This window comes from Balaenoptera physalus (genome assembly GCF_965194825.1).
Source record: "Balaenoptera physalus genome assembly, chromosome: 3".
NCBI classification, from domain to species: domain Eukaryota; kingdom Metazoa; phylum Chordata; class Mammalia; order Artiodactyla; family Balaenopteridae; genus Balaenoptera; species Balaenoptera physalus.
In genome coordinates, this window is record NC_138890.1 from 21,049,518 (window position 1) to 21,063,611 (window position 14,094).

General features: G+C 38.2%; 1 protein-coding gene across 6 annotated transcripts in view; it reads left to right on the plus strand.

The window, feature by feature from the left end:
• UIMC1 (ubiquitin interaction motif containing 1) overlaps positions 1 to 14,094 on the plus strand; it is a 132,508-nt gene that overhangs the window by 64,889 nt on the left and 53,525 nt on the right. For all 6 annotated transcript variants that reach the window (XM_082453472.1, XM_082453467.1, XM_082453468.1 and 3 more), the window contains 4 exons: positions 3,906 to 4,030; positions 4,759 to 4,864; positions 5,167 to 5,903; positions 12,610 to 12,674. In XM_082453472.1, coding sequence (XP_082309598.1) covers positions 3,906 to 4,030; positions 4,759 to 4,864; positions 5,167 to 5,903; positions 12,610 to 12,674 — 1,033 coding nt within the window. The remainder of the gene's footprint in view (positions 1 to 3,905; positions 4,031 to 4,758; positions 4,865 to 5,166; positions 5,904 to 12,609; positions 12,675 to 14,094) is intronic.

A 14,094-nucleotide genomic window follows, 5' to 3' on the forward strand; every position in this document is an offset into this window, starting at 1 on the left:
CCATCTTGACTCTGCCCCACCAGACTTTATCATTTTTATATGTCTTCATGATTAGTATTTTGATAACAACATCTGAGTTTCTTGAGTTAACATGCCACAATGTACTTAACCATGGCCTTGTCTTTAGGTATCTAAGTAAGTCACCTTATAGGTTATAGGGTAATGAACATCTTCTTGTGTAACACTTTTCTCCTTTTCAGTGATTGTTCAGGATAAATTCCCAGAAGTGGTGTCACTTTGTTTAAGAAAGCACATCTGTACGGGTTATGACACAGTGCCTTGATTATTTCAAAAGTGTTTTATAAATTTACATTGTAACTGGCCATATATAGATATATCAGCTTTACCATAGTTGCAGAGCTGTATCTGTTTTGGAAAAGGAAGTTCTTAGGAAAAGATTAGGGCAGGAAAATAATTTATCTTTTGTTGTTGTTGTTACATGAAATGTTCTCTTTCAGCCATTTTGAACAACTGCAAATTATTCAGGTTCTCTATCTAGTTTTGTGTTCTGGATTGTTTGGATTGTTAACAGCCTGTTTGCACATCTCAGCGGGAGGCTAACCTGAATGTTGGGAGATGTTAATCATCATAAATTATGACCAGCATAATCAGCTTCACACAAATTGTGTAGTACTTTGTGTTTAGAATCAGCAGAATCATTTGATAAGGTGAGTCAAGCCAATTCAGTTAGAGAGTCTAAGGTTGGCACTTGCTGGCATTTTCCTTTAAGGAGCATGCCTCCTGGATGGTATTCCAGTTTGTTTCTCCCTTTCTTCTAATGGTTGGGTTCTTATTACAGTAGAGAGGTCAGGTAAAATGTGTCCTAGTCAGCAGGGATGTTTATTGGACTTTAGTCTCAGATCATGGTTATATAAAAAATAAGAGATAGTAACTGGTGAGTAAGAGTGTCCTTTTAAAAATATATATATTTATTTATTTTATTTTATTTATTTATTTTTGGCTGTGTTGGGTCTTCGTTGCTGCGTGGGCTTTTCTCTGGTTGTGGCAAGTGGGGGCTACTCTTTGTTGTGGTGTGCAGGCTTCTCATTGTGGTGACTTCTCTTGTTGCGGAGCACAGGCTCTAGGCGCATGGGTTTCAGTAGTTGTGGCTCGTGGGCTCTAGAGCACAGGCTTAGTAGCTGTGGCGCACAGGTTTCGGTGCTCCACGGCATGTGGGATCTTCCCGGAGCAGGGCTTGAACCCGTGTCCTCTGCATTGGCAGGTGGAATCTTAACCACTGCACTGCTAGGGAAATCCCTAAATTTTATTTTCTTTTTTTTTTTTTTTTTTTAATTTATTTTTGGCTGCATTGGGTCTTCCTTGCTGCGCCCGAGCTTTCTTTAGTTGTGGTGAGCAGGGGCTACTCTTCGTTGCGGTGCACGGGCTACTCATTGTGGTGGCTTCTCTTGTTGCGGAGCACGGGCACTAGGCGCACGGGCTTCAGTAGTTGCAGTGTGGGGGCTCAGTAGTTGTGGTGTGCAGGCTCAGTAGTTGCAGCTCGTGGGCTCTAGAGCGCAGTCTCGGTGGTTGTGGTGCACGGGCTTAGTTGCTCTGTGGCATGTGGAATCTTCCCAGCCCAGGGATTGTACTGGTGCCCCCTGCATTGTCACGTGGATTCTTAATCACTGTGCCACCAGGGAAGTCCCTTTTTTTTCTTTATTGTATGCCATCTTCTATTTCATTGATTTCTGCTCTTTATATTTCTTTCTTTTTTCTTACTCTGGGTGAATTTCACTCTTCATTTTTTGGCTTTTTAAAGAGGAAAGCTTGGATCTCTGATTTTAAACTTTTCTTCTTTTCTAATGTGATCATGTAAAGCTATACATTTCCCTGTAAACATTGTGTTAGGTACCTTCCACAGATTTTGATATGTTATGTTTTCATTCTCATTAAGGTCACTTCCGATTCATTTGGGTGCATTTTGTATGTTGAGATTAAATTTTAGGGATCCCTCATCCTTATTGATTTTATTTTACTTTTTAAAAATAGGTTTAACCTTTACCTAATTGAGTCAAGGATATACAAAAAGGTATATGCAAAGAAATGTCACTCCCTCCCTTACCCCTTCCACTTTTTGCCCAACTACCTGTATATAACCACTTGCATTAGTTTCTAATTTTTCCTTCCTGTGTCAGTCTTTGGAAAAAGTGGCATACTGTATACTCTTTTGTGTTTTTTTTTTTTAACTTAATACCGTATCTTTGAAATCATTCTGTTCCCAGACCATAGATACCTTCCTTATTCTTCTTTACAGTTTTATATATGTATACCAGAGTTTATTCAAGCAATGTCCTATTGTAGTCATTATGTGGCCTCTAGTGTTTTGCAAATTCAAACAATGTTGCAATGAAAAATATAGTGCATATTTACTTTTTAAAAAAATTGGAAATATATCATTAGAGTAAATTGCTAGAATTGGGATTGCTGTTTCATATATGTAGTTTGTTAGACATTGCCAAAATTCTCTCCATAGGGATTATACAAAATGGCAGTATTCTCATTTTTTTTATATTGGAGTAAAATTGCTTTATAAAGTTGTGTTAGTTTCTGCTGTACAATGAAGTGAATCAGCTATATGTATACATATATCCCCTACCCCTTGGACCTCCCTCCCACCCCCACCCCCACCCCACCCATCTAGGTTGTCACAGAGCACCGAGCTGAGCTCCCTGTGCTATACAGCAGGTTCCCACTAGCTATGTATTTTACACATGGTAGTGTATTTATGTCAAACCTAATCTCTCAATTCGTCCCCCTGTCTCCTACCCGCCGTGTCCACATGTCCGTTCTCTACATCTACATCTGTATTCCTGCCCTGCAAATAGGTTCATCTGTACCGTTTTTATAGATTGTACATATATGCGTTAATATACGATATTTGTTTTTCTCTTTCTGGCTTACTTTACTCTGTATGACAGACTCTAAAATGGCAATATTCTAATTCTATCATTTCTATTATATTTATTAGCTGGAATACTTCTTTAAAGAGAAACTTCTCTTCATCTGGTTGGTTACCCAGTAGTATAGCTTGTGTTGGAAGAGTAGAACAAAAGCTTGATTCTCTATCCTTTTATTTACCAGTTTTCAGAATAGTTGATTCACTAATATTCTTCAACAGTGACCAGTTAGTTGTGTTTTTTTTTTAAGTACTATTATGAACTCATAGATTTAAACATATTTAGTGTGTTTTAATTCATTGCATTCATTATCCTTATTGATGTTCCAGTGGTCCCATTTTTGGCCATTGAGAACCTTTTTAAGTTAGCTCGTAAGTTCTTTTGATACGACCCTGGTTATATCGGATAGATTCATTGCTCACAGATATGATAGATATTCTAGTTCATCTTCTACAGATGCAGACTTGGAATCAACTATTTCTCTCCGAGGTAACCCAGTTGCTTTTAATGGGAAATGGTCTTTGGAGATGACATTCTGGTCATTAGAAATGTTCTTTTCTACTGGGTAAATCAGAGGATTCTGAAGAGTAAAATTATTCTGGTTAAATGTTGAGCTTGAAGCAAATATGTATAAAGTGATATGTAACAAAAAGCCCTGGAGTGGAAGTTAGTTCCTCCTATTTATTCATTCACCAGATATTTATTGAGTATCTACCAGGTGCCAGGTACTCTTTTCTTGTGCTGGAGATACAACAGTGAACAAAAATAGGCAGAAACTCTGCCTTCATAGGAGTTCACAGTCCAGTTAACCCAGGATTCTTGTAACTGCTGCTGCTGATCTTTGGCAGCACCTTACCTTTTGGGGCTTTCCTCATTTGTAAAATTATAAAATTGTACTAAATGGTCTGTAGTGTCTTTGCTTGAAAAGTTTAATAATTCTGTTTCTTGTCTACGTGCTGATTCAATGTTTGTGGTGTCCCTCTCTCTCTTTTCCCGATCTTCTTACAGAAATGACAGAAGAAGAACAGTTTGCTCTGGCTGTCAAAATGAGTGAACAGGAAGCTAGGGAGGTGAACAGCCAAGAGGAGGAAGAAGAGGAGCTCTTGAGGAAAGCCATTGCTGAAAGCCTGAATGTAAATATGCTATGTTGAAAAAGTTTGTGAGGATTGATCAGCAGTAGTTTTTTATTTCTGCAGTGTTATGGCTGCATTAGGAACCAGTTATAGTAGTTCATATGGTTTTCAAGTAACAGGTATTTCCCATAATAATTTTTAAGTCTGTGTTGAATTGTTGATGAACTCAATTTGAAGTGTTTTGTTAATTCTGTATGAAAGTTTTCCACCTCACAGATTTTCAGTCCATGGCTTAAGAGAACCGTAGTAGTTGGCAGCTTCTGAAAAGAGTTATTGAGTGTCAAGAAACCAAAAGGGAGCAAGATAAGGTGCTTTACTTCCCCTGTTTTGTGGGGAGAGCAAAGGGAATGAGAACCAGAGGTGGGTTATGGAGAGAAAAAATGAGCAGTCTTAAAATTTTTCAAATAATATTTAATTGTGATTTGAATATGTGTAATTGAAATTATTTTAAATGTGAAAGATATTTGCCAGTGGCAGGTCGTGAGCCATCCTTTATGCCATTCACCTCTCTATATTAGAAAAGGGTTTAGTATAGTGATCTAGTATAACACTTTGCACATAGTAGGCATGCAGTACATGTTGTAGAATTCATTTGAATTGAGCATCTACGTTTTGGAGAGGAGAATCTCTTAGGGATGGTGGACTCCCCTTTTTGTCCTTTCCTGTGACCCTTCCTGTATAGCTATCTTAATAATAAACCTGGTCTGGTGTGGGATCACTTGTTTCAGAGTTGCCGGCCTTCTGATGCTTCTGCTACCAGATCTCGACCTCTGGCTGCTGGACCATCTTCACAGTCCCACCAAGAGAAAACCACAGACTTTGGGACCACTGAAGGCATGTCTCCCTGTTCTGGCTCCTTCTCATCAAGTATAACCATATCACAGGGATATCATGCTGAGAGTAGATACACAGAAATGTCCAGAATCCCTTTGGTGGTATTAAAGAGGTTAAATCAGAAAGTAGTTGAGATCTCACTAATATCCAGCATACTTTTATCTCCAAGGAAAAGCCAACCTTTGGTTAAACCCAAAGAAGAGCCTTTTTTTACCCACATTATGTAATTCTTGATAACTTACCAAGCCCTCTTAATAAAAAATGGTTTGTCCTTAGCCCTACTTTTTCTCAAATACCTACAGGCATATGGCAGCTGGTACCTCCATCACTGTTTAAAGGCTCACATATCAGTCAGGGAAACGAGTCTGAGGAAAGAGAGGAGCCTTGGGACCGCACTGAAAACACTGAAGAGGAGCCGGTCTCTGGCAGCTCAGGAAGCTGGGACCAGTCAAGCCAGCCAGTGTTTGAGAATGAGAACGTTAAATGTTTTGACAGATGTACTGGCCACTTGGCTGAGCGCACACAGTGTGGGAAGCCACAGGAAAGTACTGGGAGGGGTTGTGCTTTTCACAAAGCTGCCCAGGGTAGGGGGGACACATCTAGGCACTGTCTGCCTACCGCAGCAGATGCCAAAGGTCTCCAGGACATTGGGGGCACTGTGCACTACTTCTGGGGTATTCCATTCTGCCCTGCTGGAGTAGACCCTAACCAATATACCAAGGTCATTCTCTGCCAGTTGGAGGTTTATCAAAAGAGCCTGAAAATGGCTCAGAGGCAGCTCTTAAAAAAAAAAGGGTTTGGGGAGCCAGTGTTACCTAGACCTCCTTCTCTGATCCAGAATGAATGTGGCCAAGGAGATCAGGCTAGTGAAAAAAATGAATGCATCTCAGAAGATATGGGAGATGAAGACAAAGAGGAGAGGCAGGAGTTTAGGGCATCTGTCTGGCACTCAAAAACCAAGGATTTCCAAGAAAGCCCAATTAAAAGCTTGAAAGAGAAACTTTTGTTGGAGGAAGAACCAACAACCAGTCATGGTCAGGTAAGGGTCAGTGATGCTGTAATTAAGGATGATTAAACAAAGGATTATTTTAGCTATCTGTTCTTTCTGTGTTTTTGCCCCCTGATTTTTAAAGTAGCATATGCTCACTGCGGAAAATTAGGAAAGTACAGAAGAGTGTAAAGAAGAAAAAATTGCCCATAATCCCAGCACTAAGAGGCAATCATTATTATTTCTGTGCGTATAAAAATATTTTTTTCTTTTTAATTTTTCAACAAAATGAAGACTCTTCTGTGTAAACTTTGTTCCTTTCCCCTATTTAATAGCTTATCTTAGATCTTTTCCTATTATGTATACTTGAAAACATTATTCTATCAGATGGATATATCATAAATTTATTTTTTGTTTTAAAATATGTATTTCTAAAAAGTTAAGTTTTTGAATAGGTAATAATGTTCAACTGGCTCAAAATTCAAAAAGATATAAATAAAAAGTTTGTCTCCTATCCCCATCCCCAGCCAACCAGTTCCCCTCCCTGGAGTCAACATTTATTACTAGTTTCTAGTGCATCCTTCCAAGATATTTCATGTAGTACAAGCAAATGTGTATACATATTCTTTTCCTCACTTTTTACACAGCTGATAGCATATTCCACATTATTCTGCACATTGCTTTTTTCATTTACTATCTCTATGAGATCATTCTATAACAGTACCTAAACATTTTCTTCTTTTTGGGTGGGGACGAGGGGAATGTGTAATATGTCATGTATGGATGAGTTTATCTAGTGCCTCTATTGGTGGACATTTAGGTCATTTCCAAAATAATAGTTACAAAACACTACTGCAGTGATTATCACTCTTTTTTTTTTTTAATTGGAAGAGGATTATTACTCTTGTGCAGAAGATGTTTCATCTACATGGGAGATTTTGTAAGATCTTGTTGATGTAATTGGTGGACCAAAGTATATATATATTTACAATTTTGTTAGCTGTTCCTAAATTGCCTTCTGTAGAGGTTGTATGAGTACCAGCTTCCCCATACCCATACCACTACAGTATTATCAGGACTTCTTGATCTTTGCCAGTCTGAGACATGAAACAGTATCGCAATGCAGTCTTTTTTTTTTTGGCTGTGTTGGGTCTTCATTGCTGCGCACGGGCTTTCTCTAGTTGCAGCGAGCGGGGGCTACTCTTCGTTGTGGTGCGTGGGCTTCTCACTGCGGTGGCTTCTCACTGCGGTGGCTTCTCTTGTTGCAGAGCACGGGCTCTAGGAGCACAGGCTCAGTAGTTGCGGCACGTGGGCCCTAGAGCACGCGGGCTTCAGTAGTTGTGGCGCGCAGGCTCAGTAGTTGTGGCTCGCGGGCTCTAGAGTGCAGGCTCAGTAGTTGCGGTGCATGGGCTTAGTTGCTCCGTGGCATGTGGGATCTTCCCAGAGGGATCGAACCCATGTCCCCTGCATTGGCAGGCGGATTCTTAACCACTGCTCCACCAGGGAAGTCCCACAATGCAGTCTTAATTTGCACTTTTCTCCTGTGTAGTTGAGACCCATTTGTATTTCCTTTTCTGTCTGTTTAGATCTTATGGGCATTTTTCTTTTACGATAGTCTTTTTCTTAGTGGTTTGTAGGCACCCTTTATGTATTAGGGAAAGTGGTCCTTTGTGATAGGAAATGCAGATAGTTTTCCAGTTTATTTTTTCCCTCACATAATGGTGTGTTTCTGATTTTGCTTGTGGTGATTTTCAGTAATTTACTGAAAACAGTTCCCTGTTTGGGGACATTTAGGTTGCCTTTTAAGTCTTTTTCTGAGATTCCTAGATAATATTATATAGATATATAGGTTGTATATGTAACAGAGTAAGCTTATATTCTATTTTTTCTATTTTTTTCTCTAAGTATTATAAAAACATATAATTATGAATTCTTTATAAACTATAATTTTCAAGAGTATTCTGTTTTATTACTTTACTGTTTTTTGTCACTATTTCTGTTATTGGACTCTTGAGTTTTTGGTTTTGTTTTGCTATTATCCTGTTCTGTCTCTTTTCTGATAAGGGTTCAAGAAATGGTAGCTATGAGAAATTTCATAGCATTGTGTAGAGAGCATGGATTTGGAGTTTGAATTTTGACTTTAGTGTTTTAGTGACTCTGCCTTTGAGAAAGCCATTTAGCCTCTGAATCTCAGTTTAAAAACATCTGTAAACATCTGTAAAATGGGAGTAGTAATTCATATATTTCAGTAGTTTTTTTTTTTTTTTAATTTTTTTATTTATTTTTGGCTGTGTTGGGTCTTCGTTTCTGTACGAGGGCTTTCCCCAGTTGTGGCAAGCGGGGGCCACTCTTCATTGCGGTGCGCGGGCCTCTCACTATCGCGGCCTCTCTTGTTGCGGAGCAGAGGCTCCAGACACGCAGGCTCAGTAGTTGTGGCTCACGGGCCCAGTTGCTCCGCGGCACGTGGGATCTTCCCAGACCAGGGCTCGAACCCGCTTACCCCTGCATTGGCAGGCAGATTCTCAACCACCGCGCCACCAGGGAAGCCCTATTTCAGTAGTTTTAATGATTAAAGTGAATTATGTAAATGTCTAGTATAATGCTTAGGAGATTATAGCCACTCAGTAAATGGTAGTTTTCTCTAAGGGACCAGAAGGTTATTCATTGAGAATATGTATGGGAATTATTCTTCCCTAACATCCTTTTTCATTCACATTCTAGAAACATAGCTGTGTGGGAAGAGAAAGCATTTTTCTTAACAGTTCTTCTAGTGACTTGCCTCTTTTCCAAAGGAAAGTTAGGTTATGCTTATGGTAACATTTTGCTTATTCATTGTGATTCAGAGATACTTCCTCTTAAAAGAATAAATTAACTCCACAGAGTGAACACTTAATGATTCACTGTAATTCAAGTCATTAGCTTGAAAGAGCCCATGGGCCAGAGTTCTAGAGCATAGACTTGTGTCAGGTTCTGAGGTTTGAAAGCAGTGCCTTTAGAATAGGCTGGAAGTGGTTAGAACCTAGTGGCTGGCCTTATTAGGTTGAAGTTCTCTAACTTCATGAACAGGCCACCAAATACTACACATGGTATTAATTGGTACTGTTTGGCTATAACAAACTAAATCAAACTAGCTTAATTAAAAAGAGGACTTCATCATAAGGAAATAGGGTGCCTCATAAATTCTAAAACAGAATGGTAAACCAAGCCTGGATAAGGCACTAGGTCTGGAAAATTCGTCTGTATCTCATAGTTATATTGTGTCTGCTTCATTTTCCTCCCTGCAAACTGGCTTCCTTTGCTTCTCTGTTTCACATGGTAGGTGGAAGATATTGATCCTACAGTTCCCAAAGGTAAATACAGGTTACAGGAGATTTATTCTTTCCCAGTTCCAACTTCAAACTTCTAGGAAATGACTTATGGCCCATTTAGAGTTAGTAGCCGTCCCCAGCCCAGTTGTCTGTGGCCCAAAGGGGGTATGTTCCAAATTGTACAAATGGCTGTGAGCCCACTGCTGTCCTGCAGTGCCAGGGGTGAGGAACAGTCCTCAGTAAAAGGAGACCAGGTAGACAACCTAGTAAATATTCAGTTTAGTCATTAACATTATTTTTAGAAATCACTTAGAACTATTGAAAAATGCAAGAAAGTGTGAAGAACAAAGTTGAAAGTATCCACAATCCTACCATCCAGTGATGTATTCCTTCATCTTTTTTTCTATACCTATTTTTTTGTATGGTTTATATCATATTACTGTATTTTTATATTTTTAAGTTAACATTATGTAAACTTTCTTACGATGTTAAAATTATAGAGCTCATTTTTAATTACTATAATATTTTGGCTTATAAGTTTATGATAATATTTAAATCGTTTTCCTATTGCTGGGTATTTCAGTTGTGATAAACATCTTTCTAAGTAAAACTTTTATTTATTTAAGATTAGTGTCTTTAGAGATAGGGAGCCAGAAAAATGCTGGGTTAAAGAGTTAGGAACATAAAAAAAAAGACCTGCTATTTACTGCTAAATTGCTTTTAAGAAAGGTTGTTCAAATTTGTACTCTTTCCTTCCAGCAATGTATGAGAATGCCTAGTTCACTGCAGCCTTGCTGATGTAGAATAGCATCTTTAAAAAAACAAAACAAAGAGAAATCAACTTAACTAATTTTATAGGCAAATAATGAAAGTCTTGCAATTGTTAATTTCTTGTCTTATCTTGGTCTTTTGCTTTCAGGAACTGTGGATAGAAAGAGTTTATGTGTTTGTTAAACATTTTCTATTGATTATGGCTTTGCTGGAACTGCCCACATTTGAGACTCCTTGGTTGATAGAGATAGCAAGAGAGTCCCAGAAATAGGGACTCAGAGAAACATTCACCCTGGGGCAAATTGCTTAGGTTATAAAAACTTCACATAGACTAAACAGTTTGGATCAGATGATAACTGGTTTCTGGCATCACTGCAGTTATAGGGAAGTTGTTAATGAAGATGGAGAGGTCATCTTGATGGCTGTACAGCAGGGAGAGGAGGGTTAGTATATTGATGTGGTCACTACTTTTTAGGGTCTGATCCTTAATTTTTCAGTCCAGGTACTGGGATTTCTTTCTCAGAAATGACCAGATTCTGTGGGAATGTGAGAACTGACTTTGATTAACCAAATTTCAAGCTGGTATGTATACCAAATGTCAGTTTGTTAATTTATTATGGAAGAGAGACATTTTCATTAACCAGAATACTCCAGCCCACCATCATACCTTTTTCTAGGATGAAGGAATCTGGAAGGCTGAAATAATAATCAGAAAGTGGAAGTTTTAAGGGGTGATTCAACTAGTCTTTGGAAAGACCTGATAAGCTACTAGTGCCTGCAGCAGAGGACATTTCTGTGGTGATCAGATGATGTGTCTGTTAACTTTCACTTCCAGACCATGGTGTTGAAGACACTGCTTGATTCTGGGTCTTTGGAGTTTTCTTTTTTAGATTTGTTGCAAACTGTCCCTTTCCATTAACATATTATTTGTTCAGGCAGAGTGCAATGTCTTGATTAGGCCACAGCTTCCTTAGTGAAAGTTACATTCCTGTCATGCTTCTCTGTTCACCTTGATTAGACTTGGATATTCTAATCAAATTTTGTCTGCTTGTTTTGCTCTGTTATTTTCATATTCTGGAAGAACCTTACTTTACCCGTGTTTAGATTACTGCCATTGAGGTGTAAGTTTAGGAATTAAAAATGATTTATTGAAATGAAGACAGTCTTGGGATTCTATGTTGAAATGGTTAGGAAGAAAATTATTTGACTAAACAACATAACTGTAGTGGTTAGAGCATGGATTTTGGAGTCAGAAAGGTCCAGGCTCCACTTTGAACAGCTCTATGATTTTGGGAAGATTATTTAACCTGTCCAAGTTTCACTTTCCTCATTTCTAAGATAATTTAATAGCTTCTACCTCAGAAGGTTCTTGTGAAGATTAAAGGAGATAATACATGTAAAGTGATTAGCATAGGCCTGGCACATAATAGGTGTACAATAATTTTTTCAAAAAATTACACTGGGAAAGGAAGAGATATGTTTAGCCTGAGGTAGAGGTGGAGGTATCTCATAACTTATTAATCAGTACCTTGTTTGCTTCTGAAGCCAAAGGCTTAGTTGGCTAGTCATTCTAACAAGGTAAAATTCTGTTAAACGGACACCAGGTGTCAGTATTTACCTTTTTTTTTTTTTTGAGATAGAAATAAAACTGTTTTGTCACCACTGAGTTCAAACAGTCAGGTGAAGTATTTATTTCTGTTGTATTTTAGTCCTTTTGACAGTTTTGTTCAGCCCTCATTTTTCGTAGTGACTACATTCCCAATCATTGTACAGCTTTATCTTCCGTTTGACTGAAGGCTCATCTAGGCTATTCCTGTTTTTAGTATATTTCATCATTTACCTGAGTGGTATAGAGGTGCCTAACTTGTTTAGGTTATTTATATCCTGTTAGGAGACCCTGAAAATTTCAGCCAGTAGCTTTACATCTATTGGAAGAAGCCTCACAGCCCAGGCACTTCCTCAGAAGTACCCCTAAGGCAGCAGTAGCTACTTTTTCCACACTCTGCTGTGCACCTACATTTAATGAGTTAACATTTGCACCAACTCTACTATTAATCAGAGAAAATAATTTTTTTCTTAGCCAGTCCCTATTTGTTATGTTTCTTAAAAGGTATCTTTGTGGCCACATATTAAAACCATAGTGGCAGATTTTTAGCAAAAGGAATCTTTATAACCCTTTCTTTTCGATAGCCTATGTTATGGCTTGGTTGTGTAAGAGAGACTTCTTCCCACTGAGAACTGAACTTTTCTCTATATCTCTTCCTTCCACAACAAAAGCTTCATAATTGCTTTTCTGAAATCATAATTCATTTGACTCGCCAATTAATATTTATATGTCTTGCACTTTACACAGTGCATCATATATATTATCTTGTTTAATTCTCACAATAACACTCTGTGAGGCAATTGTTAATACTACTTTAAGATGAGGAAGCAGATTCAGATGTGACTTACCCAAGATTACAAAGTTAACAGGTGGTTCACCCATGATTTAAATTCCAGTGTTCTGACTCCACGGGATATGTTCTTTTTACTTAAACTCACTGACTTATGTAAAATGTTTTATTCTTATTACTAATTGCTGAGTGATAATGTTGAATAATTAAATTTTTTTAAAAAGGAAGAGAAACCAGTTCATCTGTGCCTATATATTTAGGATGTTACATATTTCTTTGCAGTCTTCCCAAGGGCTGTTTGTCGAAGAAACTTCTGAAGAAGGAAATTCTGTACCTGCCTCACAGAGGTAAAATTATATGTCATTATGGGTCTGAATTCTCCTCTGATAGTACCAGAATAAAAGAGATGAGCCACATGAGTGACACTGTATAGGAACAGCTTGCCCAGGGACCTTTTGGCTCTTTTATACACACAGCCTAGGAGAAATCATTTATCTCCCAGTTCTCAAATATGCATCTTATAGAAGTCTAGAATATTAGGGTGGAAGAGATCTTAGAGGTTTACTTGTCTAATCCAACCATCTTGGCACAAATTCCATCTGTACTATTCCTGAAAAGTGGTTACATCCTGCTACTCTCTTAACTAACTATACTAGCTTCCTATGCCAATAAGAAGGCTCTAGACTGATTTCTTCATGGTCCTTCTAGTCCTTTCTCCCCTTTCTCCCTTTGTTCCCTCTGCTTATGCTTATTTTATCTGCATATCTAAACCATACACATCTTTTAAGTCTGCTCTTAAGATTTACATTCTCTTTGAAGCTTTTATATTTTTCAGGCCACACAGAACCTGTATCACCCTCACTCCCTGTCCTATGCCACTTTTAATCTGATTTTGTCTCATCTTTCCTTAAATGGTTGTATTTGTATTACCTCCTCAGTTATTCTTGATGGTTTGATTGATGGGGTTACCTTCTTAAATCTTCTCACTTTAATAATATGTACAGGTTGATTGGTTACAAACTACACTTATTAACTAGATCAGGCTTCCAATTACTTTTCCCTTTTATTGGTAGTTGACCTTTGAGGATTACTCAAGAGCTTAATTTTGTGTTAACTGACCTTCATCTCCAAACAGAAGTTGAGACCCAATTGCCATTTGTCATTTTGTAATTTAGTTGGTGTTCTTAGGCTTTTGGTTAAGTTGATAGTACTAGGTATTTCTTCCTGAGCTAAAGAATATGGCTTTGGTTTGATTCTCCTGCTGTTAAGACAGTTTTGGAAGTGGTTTTAACCAGAGTAGGCCTTCTGCTTCCTGCAGGCCACTCTGCTTTGTTGTGGTGAGCCTTCTGCAGAGCAGATGTAGGTTTTAATAAATGATTATACGCTTTGTCACCAGGAGAGAGTTGGAATTGCAGGCAATGCGGTTTGACTTCAAATTGATTAGCCCATTTTATAAATGTCAGCAAATTGTTTTGTGACGGACCCTTTGAATAGAGCTCTAATGTTACGTGCCGAATAAACTGTCTCTGGCTTAGGTTTATAACAAATGCTCTGAGGTGTTTTATTTAGAGGGAGAAATCACTTGTGGTTTCCTATCAGGATTTAGTTATTTATCATGTATCAGTGGTGGTTATTCTCTCTTCTTCGTGGTTCTTGGTTGATGTGAGGATTTGTGATTTTAAGCGTTCTCTTGCATACTTGATCAAACTAGTTGTAAAGCTCTGTGAAGCATGACAGGTCTAGCTCAGATACTCAGATCTCTCAGCC